A 13835-nucleotide genomic window follows, 5' to 3' on the forward strand; every position below is an offset into this window, starting at 1 on the left:
GGGAATTACGCTTTACCCAGTCACCTGTTATGCGTCAGACGTGTGGGGCGGCCTTCAGGAGCACACAGGGAGGAAGAAGAAAAAGAGGAACCTCAAAAACCGAAACGGAGGGACGAGAGGAGAAGGGAAACAAAGAAGGGAACGAAAAACAGTGCTGAGACTGTTCTTATGTCAGCGACAGACAACGGGGAACATTCGCAATAACACCCGAGACATGCCCCCCAAGGCAGGGGAGGAAGAATAGCAAGAGGATAGGCATGGAGCACGGAAGGGCCCCGTGGCAGCCAAGCACGAACCCGCCAAAGAGTAGCGAGCCCCCTAGGGGGAGGGGGGTACGGACATTGCACTTCACTCTGCTGCACTGTGGAGGCACTGTACTACATTCTGCCATACTATACATGGACCGCCTTGTGCTATATTGTGGAGTAACGTACTAGCACAGTGTTTCACTATACTGTGCAGGCATTTTATTGTGCTATTCTGTACTGTGCTTACATTGTAATGCAGTGTACTGTACTATATTTTATTGTACTGTATTGTACTGTATTTTATTTACTTGTGTTGCACAGGTACTGTACATTGCTGTACTGTATGGACACTGTTTTCGCCGTACTATATTCTACTGTACAGCCATTGAATTTCACCGTACAATACTGTACATACACTGTGCTTATCATACTGTAGTGTATGGGCACTATACCACTCTACACTCTACTGTACGGACACTGTCCTTCGTTATACTGTATTATATGCACACTGTACTGTACAGGCACTCTACGTCTTTCTACTGTACAGGCACTGTGCTTCGTTACTGTGTTATACTGCACTGTAAGGTGTTGTTTTTATTACTAATGTTTTCTCCAGCAATAAATTTCCCACAACTCTTCCGATATCGTCTATCGTTTTGCTCATTTTTTAATTCCAATGCGCACGTAAGTGTTTGTCAATACTTTTTATGGCGAACTGCATACCCGATGTGGTGGAGACACGAACTGCAATGTATATTCCAAAATTCGCCATCGATTCGATGTTTTGAGCTGAAATATATCTTTTTCATCTACATCTATATCCATACTCCGCAAGCCACCTGACGGTGTGTGGCGGAGGGTACCCTGAGTACCTCTATCGGTTTTCCCTTCTATTTCAGTCTCGTATTGCTCGTGCAAAGAAGGATTGTCGGTATGCTTCTGTGTGGGCTCTAATCTCTCTGATTTTATCCTCATGGTCTCTTCACGAGACATTCGTAGGAGGGAGCAATATACTGCTTTACTCTTCGGTGAAGGTATGTTCTCGAAACTTTGACAAAAGCCCGTTCCGAGCTACTGAGCGTCTCTCCTGCAGAGTCTTCCACTGGAGTTTATCTGTCATCTCCGTAACGCTTTCGCGATTACTAAATGATCCTGTAACGAAGCGCGCTGCTCTCCGTTGGATCTTCTCTATCTCTTCTATCAAACCTATCTGGTACGGATCTCACACTGCTGAGCAGTATTCAATCAGTGAGGGAACAAGCGTACTGTAACCTACTTCCTTTGTTGTCGGACTGCATTTCCTTAGGATTCTTCCAATGAATCTCAGTCTGGCATCTGCTTTACCGACGATCAACTTTAAATGATCATTCCATTTTAAATCACTCTTAATGCCTACTCCCAGATAATTTATGGAATTAACTGCTTCCAATTGCTGACGTGCTATGTTGTAGCTAAATGATAAGGGAACTATCTTTCTATGTATTCGCAGCACATTACACTTGTCTACATTGAGATTCAACTGCCATTCCCTGCACCATGCGTCAATTCGCTGCAGATCCTCCTGCATTTCAGTACAATTTTCCATTGTTACAACCTCTCGACACACTACAGCATCATCTGCAAAAAGCCTCAGTGAACTTCCGATTTCATCCACAAGGTCATAGCAACGGTCCTACGACACTCCCCTGCGGCACACCTCAAATCAGTCTTTCTTCGGAAGACTTCTCTCCATTGAGAATGACATGCTGCGTTGTGTTATCTAGGAACACTTCTATCTAATCACACAATTGGTCTGATAGTCCATATGGTCTTACTTTGTTCACTAAACGACTGTGGGGAACTGTATCGAACGCCTTGCGGAAGTCAAGAAACACGGCGTCTACCTGGGAACCCGTGGCTATCGCCATCTGAGTCTCGTGGACGAATAGCGCGAGCTGGGTTTCACACGACCGTCTTTTTCGAAACCCATGCTGATTCCTACAGAGTAAATTTCTAGTCTCCAGAAACGTCATTATACTCGAACATAATACGTGTTCCAAAATTCTACAACTGATCGACGTTAGAGATATAGTCCTGCACATCTGTTCGATGTCTCTTCTTGAAAACGGGGATGACCTGTGCCCTTTTCCAATCCTTTGGAACGCTACGCTCTTCTAGAGACCTACGGTACACCGCTGCAAGAAGGGGGACAAGTTCCTTCGCGTACTCTGTGTAAAACTGAAATGGTATCCCATCACCTCCAGCGGCCTTTCCTCTTTTGAGCGATTTTAATTGTTTCTCTATCCCTCTGTCGTCTATTTCGATATCTAACATTTTGTCATCTGTGCGACAATTTAGAGAAGGAGCTACAGTGCAGTCTTCCTCTGTGAAACAGCTTTGGAAAAAGACATTTAGTATTTCGGCCTTTAGTCTGTCACCCTCTGTTTCAGTACCATTTTGGTCAAAGAGTGTCTGGATATTTTGTTTTGATCCACCTACCGCTTTGACATAAGACCAAAATTTCTTTCGATTTTCTGCCAAGTCAGTACATAGAACTTAATCGGCACTTTGCAGACATGAACATCCACTGTTTAAAGATTACTTTTTTTGCTGTTGCGCATAAAAAGTAAAAAAAATATAAAGTAGCTGGATTTAGAAACGAAAACCATGAGATTATCTGGACACAAAATTCACTTATTTTGACTCTTATTTAATCTACTTCACAACAAATCCGAAAACTGAAGTTTTTGTCGTAGAGAGAAGCGGCGATGTAGCAGGAGCGGCAACCGTTGGTTGATTACTTCAGTGTGGCAAAAAAACGGCAAGAAAGGAAGGGAAGTCGCATCTATAGATAACAGGTACACGATTTCGTCCGTGAACGATTTTTATTTTGTGTTAAAAGAAGAAAATGTGTTAAATTAGATAGGATATTTTCGCAGCTACAGTATTATTTCTTGATAACTAATTTTTCGTGAACGTGTTTCCTGGTATATACTACGTATATTAAGCTACAGTAAACACAAGTACCATAAACTGCGTCTGTTGACAACAAATAACTGCGCAGTTTGTGGTACCAGTGCAGATGGTGAAACGGAGGTTGTTACATTACACCACAATATCCGCTCGTGAATTGTAGGTGACGGCCTGCCGTGACAGTACCGTGTATGGGATGATGTGACACGCGTTTGTTCCCTCGGCCGTAAAGCCGACCTAACTGGCGAGAAATTAACTTAACCCTTCGACAGGCAATTTCGCGTTACGCCACTTTTACTGGAAACGAGCGTGAAAAACATATCCGTACTGTGAAGCATTAAAATTAACATGACGCTGTGGATAAAGCTGATATTACTAAATTTTTTTGAGTTGTCTTACACTGATTTTATTACTAACTGGTCGTATTACTGAGAGTTTGTTAAGTTTTATTACACTAATTCTACAGGGTGAGTGACTAACTATTGCCGCCAAGAATAACTCCGAAAGTATGACAGTTGCTGAAAAGTTTGTGGGACGCAAGTTGCATTGGACAACAGGGGCCATAATATGACGTTGGTTTTTTGTTGCTAGGTGGGGTCGCTTCAGAGATATGAAGGTCAACTTCGTTTTTTTAAATGGAATGCTATAGTTTGGCTCTTATTTTCTGATAGCGGCTATCAAGAGGAATCCACTGATGCGTACCAGTAACATATTTGAAGGTCACAAAGGTGACATGGACTTCCATTTACAGAAGGTGTTCGGAGTAATGACCATTGGTATCAATGCAGCGCTGCAATTTTCTCATTATGGATTTAGTGGACACTTATCGAAGCACATGCTCTGACAACTCTCTCCCGCACATCTCCAGGTATAGTTGGAACGTCTTCATAAACAGTGTCTTTTACGAATCCCCACAAGAAAAAGTCCAGAGGCGTCAAGTTCGGCAAACGAGCCGGCCACGACACATCTCCGCGTCCACTCCAACGATTTGGGAATTGTCTGTGCAGCATTTCTAGCCAACAGCGTAAAATGTGCCGGACACCCATCGTGTTGATACCACATTCTGTTCCTTGTTCCTAAAGGTATTTCTTCCAATAACAGACCTATTGTTTCTTGCAGGAATGTGGTGTACTTCCTAACATTAAGATTTCCTTCTCTGAAATTGGTGCCTATAATTCAGACCTCCAGAATCCCACACCATACATTCACCGACCACGGTTTTTGGTGTGCAACTTGCCGCAGCCAACATGGAATTTCAGTTGCTCAATAATGCACGTTATGCAAATTAACATCTCCATGGTTCGTGAATGTAGCCTTGTCAGTAAATGAAATCATATTAATAAATGTGTCATCCCTCTGAATCTGAAGTTGAGGCCATCGGCAGCATTCAGTGCGACGCATACAATCCGTACCAGTTAATTCTTGGTGGAGACTGATATGGTAAGGATGATATTTATGGCGATGCAGAACACGAATAACACTACTCCGGCTCATGCCACATTCCCTTGCGATATGACACGAACTAAGCCAAGGATCTCGAACCACAGTGGCAAGAGTACCAATTTGCGTTTCCACCTTAGTAACTTTGCCGGATATGTTTCCGATGCATTAAAGGTCCAGTTGTTCTCAATTTATCATACACATATTTAAATGTACGACATGCAGGTTGAGTACGTTGAGGATATGTTTCTGCGTATAAGTCCCTAGCTATCACTGAATTTCGTTAGTATTCTCCGCAAATGAGGAGCATATCGACCTGTTCTTCGAAGGACTACATCATTCACATTCGCTTGGTCCGACATACTAGTCTTACCGTTTCTATTAGTGTCGTACTGCGAAACCGTCGAATGGTGTTTACATGTCAATGGCACATTACATGGATACTCCGTATTCGGCGGATATTTACTATTTGCACGATATACGAGAGAGAATTGTCGGAGCATGTGCTTCGATGAGTGCCGAAGTGATAAGGAATACCACACAATCCATGATAAGAAGATTTCAGCACTCCTCTGACACCAATGGTCATTACTTTGAACACCTTCTGTAAGTGGACGTTCATGCCACTTCCGTGCCCTTTGTTGACCTCCAAAGACCCTACTGTTACACATCATTGGATTCGTCTCAATAGCCGCTATCAGAAAATAAGTACAAAACTATATCATCTCACTTAAAAAAACTAAGTTGACCTTCATATCTCTGACGCGACCCCATCTAGAAACAAAAAAACCAACGTCATATTTTGGCCCCCGTTGTCCCGCGCAACATTTGTCCCACAAACTTTTTAGGTACTATCATACTTTCGGAGTTATTCTAGGTGGCAATAGTTAATAACTCTCCGTGTATAGTGAATAATTTACGGCTCATAGCGGCAGAGTTTTCTCTACAGAAAAAGCAAAACACAGTCTGAACGTCAGCACACACACTTTCCAGCCACATACATTTGATGAAACTGTCGTCACGAAGTACATCGCTTTTATTTTATTTTATTTTATTTTATTTATTTATTTATTTAAAATTTTTACATGCCATCTTTACCCTCCCGCTAAGCCCGTGACAAGAACAATATGGTCTTGTGTTTTTGGTGTCTTTTGAAAATCTGAGCTATCGTGTTTCAAAGGGTCGTGACTAAATGGTCAAAGCCAGTCACAGGTGACAGCAACATGGAAAGCAAGTGAAATGGAAGCTCCTGTAACAGGACTAGCTGGAACCGTAGCTCGTCCGAATATAAAAATCCAGATAATACGGAAAATCAGGAAAAATTCGATTGAAGTTGTTTGAAGTGCCATAAACACACATGTTGTATTTCTTTTCACGTAAACGAATGAATTATACAACATTATTTTGATGTAACTTTTGAGTGGATATTGAAAAAAAAAACTGAGTGAGTTTCCTGCATTGAAATGGCCAGTAAGTTTCTTCTCAGCCAGATCGGTTCGTCGTTTGTGCGTAGCAGTACGACCTCGCAAGGTGTTTCGCCGGAATTAGTTCGGCCGAAGATGTTTCCGCTGACGTTCGAAATGAACCGTTATTTCGCTCGGCTGCGCTGTTGCCTCTCTACGTGGCATAACTCTTCATGATGAGCGCCAACTTTGTCCGTTCATCCATCGTTATTGTCTTCACTGTCTGCAGACGAAGAAACAGCGGTAGCACAACAAGTGTGGCGGTTGGCCGAACTTGAATTTAACGATCGTTGCCGTCGCCAATGGCTGCCTTTATTACTTACGAAGTATCAAATACTTTGCAGTTAATTACTTAAAAAAAGAAAGAAAAGGACCCAGGTGAACCGGAGATCCGCATTAATGAGAGCCGAATAAACGAATGTATAACTGGGAAAGGGGGTAGGGGACGTGGTACATAGGAGAAACTGTGGTTACAGGATGGGTGTGACTGGGATACGCCACAACAGCCAAAAAATAACCTCTGAAACTGCCTGCTAGGTACAAAGAAATGGCAGATTTTTTAAATGAATAATGTAATTTTAATACCGGGAAAAGTTGATATAGCCTGTAAGGAATTGTTACAGAGATACTAGGTTAACACAAATGGGAATCTCTGGTATAAAATAGACCGTTGATTTAATAAATCACTGTTGGGTAAATTTGAGGAGGACCCTGTGATACCACCGCGCAGTAATCATGAGAATGAAGCGAGACAGATTAGGATGAGTACAGAAGCATACAGACAGTACTTTTTCTCCGGCTCAATTTATATAAATAAAAATGTAAGTGAAACTTCGTGGCGGGTTAAAACTGCGTGCCTGACCGAGAGTCGGACCCGGGACCTTTGCCTTTCGCGGGCAAGCGCTCTACCAGCTGAGCTACCCAAGCACGGACCTGCTGCTACTGCCCGAAGTAAAGCTGTGAGAATGGCTTGTAAGTCGTGCTTGGGTAGCTCATCTGGTAGAGCACTTGCCCGCTAAAGGCAAAGGTCCCGAGTTCGAGTCTCGGTCAGGCCCACAGTCTTCATCTGCCTTGAAGTTTTATATCAGCGCACACTCTGCTGCAGAGTGAAAATATTATTCTAAAACCGTAAATGTTGGTTTGTCCAAAATCGGTTAACTCACAACGTTATATTCTAATACAGGCGTACTTTTAGGTACGTATTTTTATTTTTTGTTGTTTTTTGGCTTTATATTTACATTTATATAAAGTTTTTGAGATTTTTTCTAACAATGTTTCCCTGTTATAAAGTTTAAAGAAATTGTATTGCACATATTAAAATATAGGAGTATTAAAACACACGCGTATTCCAGTGCAACGTAGTATCAAAATTACAAAACATTGGAGATCTGTGATTAGGAACATTTATAGTTTCTACAGAAATACAGAAGTACATGTTCGTTTTTTCGAAACCTCAAATAGCTGAAAGTTCTTCATGGATTGCTTTGAAATTTTAACACAACTTTACATTTGAATACTGAAGCGCTTTGATGTATCTACTGGAATGCCACACTGTAAACACGTAATAAAAGGGGAAACGTTATAAAAATGTAAATTTTGGTTTCTTCAAAACCGTTAATCTCCGAAAGTTCAGCTGATTTGAAACTTTGACAGTATTGATGTGTTTTAGATACCTAATTCTTTAATATGTGCATCTATATATTGATCTGTGCTCTCTCCCAACTATGCGTTTTCGTGAACTTTCCTGTCTCTCTATGTTTGGTTTCCCGCCCTTCTCGCTGTTACGTCGTGGTTCTTCTTCCTTCTACGCGTGGCAGCAGTGACGTGTATCGAAATTTGCACCGTGTACCATCTTTGGTTTGATGCATATACACTCCTGGAAATGGAAAAATCAACACATTGACACCGGTGTGTCAGACCCACCATACTTGCTCCGGACACTGCGAGGCACACAGGGCCAACACCCGAGGCACACAGGGCCCCCGAATAGTGCACGGTACTTCCAAACCGTCATCGAACCCATCGTTCTACCATTCCTAGACCGGCAAGGGAACTTGCTGTTCCAACAGGACAATGCACGTCCGCATGTATCCCGTGCCACCCAACGTGCTCTAGAACGTGTAAGTCAACTACCCTGGCCAGCAAGATCTCCAGATCTGTCCCCCATTGAGCATGTTTGGGACTGGATGAAGCGTCGTCTCACGCGGTCTGCACGTCCAGCACGAACGCTGGTCCAACTGAGGCGCCAGGTGGAAATGGCATGGCAAGCCGTTCCACAGGACTACATCCAGCATCTCTACGATCGTCTCCATGGGAGAATAGCAGCCTGCATTGCTGCGAAAGGTGGATATACACTGTACTAGTGCCGACATTGTGCATGATCTGTTGCCTGTGTCTATGTGCCTGTGGTTCTGTCAGTGTGATCATGTGATGTATCTGACCCCAGGAATGTGTCAATAAAGTTTCCCCTTCCTGGGACAATGAATTCACGGTGTTCTTATTTCAATTTCCAGGAGTGTAGTTTCCGGCGAGGGGGTCTGCGGGCATTCGGTCCGTTGCTGCTGACCAGGAAAGTTTTCTCCGGGCGGTGCAGTCAGCTAGGTCCGCTGGCGGTCCCTGCGCAGTGTCGGAGAGTGTGTTGACCTGTCTGACAGCTACGAGCTTCGTGGTTCACCGACCCAGGGCATCAAGTTGAGTAGTGGTTTCAATTACGCAAGGCACGTCCATTTGTGTTGTGCTGTTCGTTTCGGTGGTTCGCTGTTGGGGAGGTTTTCCTGTGAGCTACACCGCGTGTTTCTATTGTTGAAATTTAGCCGCCATGCGGTGGAATTAACTATATTGGTTGACTACAATTCAAGTGCTCCAGCAGAATTTTCTGCCCTGTGGCCGCTAGTGTTCCGGTTATCTGCCATGGCTACTAACGTAATTTCAGGCAGTGTCCTTTCCTCCCCTGTTGTCGCTGTCCAACACGGTGTATAGTTTTGACAGCTTAATACATATTAATTGTGGATAATCACGCCCGTAACATTTTGTTTGAATTCTCATGTAGCGATTGGTGGCAAGCAAGTCGTTTGTCGGTCGGTCCGTGGCTGTTCCTTGGTTGGGTTGGGCTCCCCACGTGTCTCACCTAAGGGAGTGAAGGCAGACCGACCCTTCCTGGAGGCTTCTCAGTGCTGTCTTTACTGGCGTTCTCACCGGTGTTGAATTGTCGGTTTATAATCTATCACAGCCAATGATAAAGAATATTCTTGGTTTTAGTGTGTTTTATGTAAGTAAGTTTGTATTCTGGCAGGTGGATTTTTGCTGAAAGATTGTTGCTGTTGTGTTGTCTCTTCTTTTAGTCTGGTTTAAGCTCCTTAAGGCTTGCGGTTATCTTTTTTTTTAATTTTGGAAAATTAATTGTGGGCCTTCAGCTTTGGAATCTTATTCTTAAAATTACCTTTCAAGCTTAAACATTGCGGCCTTCTGCCTTTGAAAGGTTATGGCAATTTATTTTAAAATCTTGAAAACTTCATTGTGGGCTTTCAGCCGTTTGTATTGCATCTTGTTTATGTTTGTCTATCCACGCTTGCCTTGAGGCTTCCAGCCTAGCTGTGATACCATATATATCTTAATTATTTTATTTGCCATTTTAACTGCATTTTTATCTTGTCGATTTATAAGATTTCTTTTTTGGAGGCCTTCGACCGTGAAAGAATTGCATTTTGAAATTCGTAGTTGTAAAGGTTCGGCTATCTGCCGCTTTGGTTCTAAATGTGTTATTAAATTACAATTTTAAGGTGAAACTGATCCAACCTCTTGGGCCCTTTCCACAATCCTAAGCACCTGTTCTGCCCAGCGGGTTTAGCGGTCAGGGTGATCAAAAAGTCAGTATAAATTTGAAAACCTAATAAACCACGGAGTAATGTAGATACAGAGGTAAAAATTGACACACATGCTTGGATTGATATGGGGTTTTATTAGAACAAAAAAAGTTCACAAAATGTCAGACAGATGACGCTGCACAGCAAAACGTCAGTGACTGCGCATGACAATCCTGTATAAAAGGAGCTGTAATGAGAGAGAGAAACAAATGCGCAAGCAGTCGCAGCATGTTGACGTTACCTGAAAAGGCGCTTTTAATGAAGATGTATTATCAGAATGGGGAATGTGCTACTTCAGCGTTACGATCCTATTCCATAGGAAGGGGTTTCGAACGGGTAAAGGTCCGTTGACAAATGCAGCTGTTGCGAGAATGATTTCGAAGTTCGAAGCCACGGCTTGTTTAGACGATAGACTCCGTAGTGGCCGACCGAGCACAAGGCGTAATGCTGCTGAGACAGTTCAGGGAGAAATGGAGACTGTAGCGGGTTCGTCTGTGCACGGGGAAGTCAGCGCTCGTGCAGTCTTACGTCGCACCGGCATTCCATACACTACTGTTTGGTTGGCTCTTAGACGTACCTTCCGATGCTATCCGTACAAAATCCATCGGCATCATGAACTGTTACCTGGCGATTTAGTGAAGCGGAGAGCATTTGCGGTGTGGGCGTTTCAAAAGATGTCGGAAGATGACGATTGGTTGAGTAACGTGTTTTGGACCGACGAAGCTCGTTTCACGAGCCGAGGGTCTGTCAGCGCCCACAAGTGCAGAATTTGGGATACCGAAAATCCTAGAACAGTCGTGGAAACTACATTCCACGACGAGAAAGTCACGGTATGGGTTGGATTTACCCCATCTACCGTTATCGGGCCTTTTTATCCGAGGAAATGCGTGATTCTGGTTTTGTAACTGCTACCGTGACGGGTGAGAGGTACGCCGTTATGTTACAGATTCGCGTCATCCCCAGCCTGTCTGATAAACACCTGCTGGAATGTACGATGTTCATGTAGGATGGCGCTCCACCCTATATTGCTAGACGCGTGAAAGATCTCTTGCGCGCGCGTTGTTTGGTGATGATCGTGTGCTCAGCCGCCACTTTCGTCATGCTTGGCCTCCCAGATCTCAGTCCGTGCGACTATTGGCTTTGGGGTTACCTGAAATCGCAAATGTATCGTGATCGACCGACATCTCTAGGGATGCCGAAAGACAACATCCGACGCCAATGCCTCACCTTAACTCCGGACATGCTTTACAGTGCTGTTCACAACATTACTCCTCGACTACAGCTATTGTTGACGAATGACGGTGGACATAGTAAGCATTTTCTGTAAAGAACATCATCTTTGCTTTGTCTTTGTTATGCTAATTATTGCTATTCTGATCAGATGAAGCGCCATCTGTCGGATATTTTTTGAACTTTTGTATTTTTTTTGTTCTAATAAAACCCCATGTCATTCCAAGCATGTGTGTCAATTTGTACATCTCTATCTACATTGTTCCGTGACTTACTCAGTTTTCAGATTTATACTGACTTTTTGATCCCCCTGTGTGTATGTCTATGTCTATGTGTGTGTGTGTGTGTGTGTGTGTGTGTGTGTGTGTGTGAGAGAGAGAGAGAGAGAGAGAGAGAGAGAGAGAGAGAGAGAGAACTGGATAAGTATGTAACATTGTTATCGAAAATCTCAACATGTATTTTTACGATTTACTTCAGATTTTTAAACATTGCTGCAATAAACGTTTAGGGACACCTTATTGGGGCTTATGATTAGAATACTACTACTCAATCTGAATATGCAATAGCAAAGACCCAAGGCTCAATGTCAGGGATAGGGGGAGGAGATGGACAAGGGGGTGTGAGGAAATGGACGTCAACAGCGGAAAGGAGGAGGTAGAGAGAGGTAGAGAGGACAGGAGGAGAGGGGGAGCGGAGGAGAAGACGCACATAGAGGAGGTCGAGAACAGACCCTCCCTCCCCTTCTCCCTCCTCCCTCCGCAGGTACCAGAAGCGGTCGACTCACCACGGGCGTTATCCTGTGTGCCATCAGCTCCGTGAGGAGGCGGTTGTAGTACCAGAGGCCCTCCTCGTTGACGTAGTCGACGGTGCCGCGCGGCAGGATTCGTGACCAGGAGATGGAGAAGCGGTAGAAGTCAAACTGAAGCGAAAACAAAACGAACATAAGCAGTCAGAGGCGTACTGTTTATTCGTATCTAGTTTATTGCACAGGACTTGTTTTAGGCAGAAAATGCAGTGTAATCCACCAATGTGTACATCTCTAGTTTTCCATCACTTTTACTTGTCAGCTCATCCACACTCACACTTCGGTCTCTAAAGGTGCTACAATTGTCTTACCTCAACAGAATTTTTTAAAGACAGTACGTCTAATCGCTAAGCAGTTTCCTTGAAAAACTGATCAAGACGTTCCAGCGCTATGCTTGCAACCCAAAAACTTTCACAGGCCCGTCCACACAAAGCCAGGAACTACGGGTATCGTACTCTCACGGTAAATATCTGCTGGTAATAATGCCCAAGTGTACCAAGTTTGACGTTCCAGAACTATCGCATATACTTCGAAGGTGTAACTTTTCCACCTAGACTTGCTTCTGACCCGTTATTTTCACCTACACGAATAGTGGGCAGGGGCTCGCAGAAGAATAAGCGATACGTTCTTCTAGTTTCATTAATAACGAGATACTGATATCAACTTCTGTTTTTCAAACATTACTGTTTTTGGCACCAGAGTAGCAGAACTCAACGAGACTAACTCAGTGATACAATTATTTTGTAGATCCTGGATTGAAAATACTGTGACTGCAGCATTTTTTGTGCTATTGTTCCAGCCTTTCAATGGCCAACGACAGAGAAGTGTTTACGGGACCCTCAAAGGAAACTTGCGTGGCCGAGTTACGAGGCAATGTCATTCTTCTGCGCCCGACTATGCAATGTCTTGAACACGTTTCGTATCAAAGAAAACCTACATTGCTGAAAAGTCATTCAGGTAAGACAGTTTACTTCGTTTCTCCCAAAATGTTCAACAAATTATCAGATTTCCATATGAACCTCTGATGCTTACAAAAGAATACTTGTTGGTGGCAAGAGTGTAACGATTTGGAAGCAAAAATTTATTAAAACTTTCCTGGCAGATTAAAACTGTGTGCCGGACCGAGACTCGAACTCGGGACCTTTCCCTTTCGGGTTCAAATGCTCTACCAACTGAGCTACCCAAGTACGACTCACGACCCGCCCTCACAGCTTTACTTCTGCCAGTATCTCGTCTCCTACCTTCCAAACTTTACAGAAGCTCTCCTGCTAACCTAGCAGAAATAGCACTCCTGAAAGAAAGGATATTGCGGAGATATGGCTTAGCCACAGCCTAGGGGACGTTTCCAGAATGAGATTTTCACTCTGCAGCGGAGTGTGCGCTAATATGAAACTTCCTGGCAGATTAAAACTGTTGGTAGAGCACTTTCCCGCGAAAGGCAAAGGTCCCGAGTTCGAGTCTCGGTCCGGCACACAGTTTTAATCTGCCAGAAAGTTTCATGTGAGCGCACACTCCGCTGCAAAGTGAAAATCTCATACCGCAAAAATATATTAATTTAAATGAAAATCAAATTGTTTTCACTTTTTTAAAATTCTTTTTGTATACCTGTCTTATCCGCACAGCGGCAAAAAATTGTAAATGAAAATACACACATCAAAAAAAATTTTGCATCACCCGGGTTCCCAGAACTCCTGAAGATAGAAGTTGACTGTGAATATTGTATCACATACACAGTCCCTTTGACTGTTCGGAGTGCACTAAACCCGCCCCAAGATGTAAACGACCATGCATGAGCAGCGCCCATTAGGAGGGGGTCCGACAGCCGATGAGTTAG

At 43.5% G+C, this 13835-nt stretch overlaps 1 protein-coding gene across 4 annotated transcripts in view; it reads right to left on the reverse strand.

The window, feature by feature from the left end:
* Positions 1-13835, reverse strand: part of LOC126285345 (myrosinase 1-like) — a 502449-nt gene that overhangs the window by 125757 nt on the left and 362857 nt on the right. For 3 of the 4 annotated variants that reach the window (XM_049984661.1, XM_049984663.1, XM_049984662.1), the window contains one exon: positions 11981-12115. The exons of the other annotated variant lie outside the window; for it this stretch is intronic. In XM_049984661.1, coding sequence (XP_049840618.1) covers positions 11981-12115 — 135 coding nt within the window. The remainder of the gene's footprint in view (positions 1-11980; positions 12116-13835) is intronic. 4 annotated transcript variants of the gene reach the window in all.

Source organism: Schistocerca gregaria, chromosome 8 (assembly GCF_023897955.1).
Source record: "Schistocerca gregaria isolate iqSchGreg1 chromosome 8, iqSchGreg1.2, whole genome shotgun sequence".
NCBI lineage: Eukaryota > Metazoa > Arthropoda > Insecta > Orthoptera > Acrididae > Schistocerca > Schistocerca gregaria.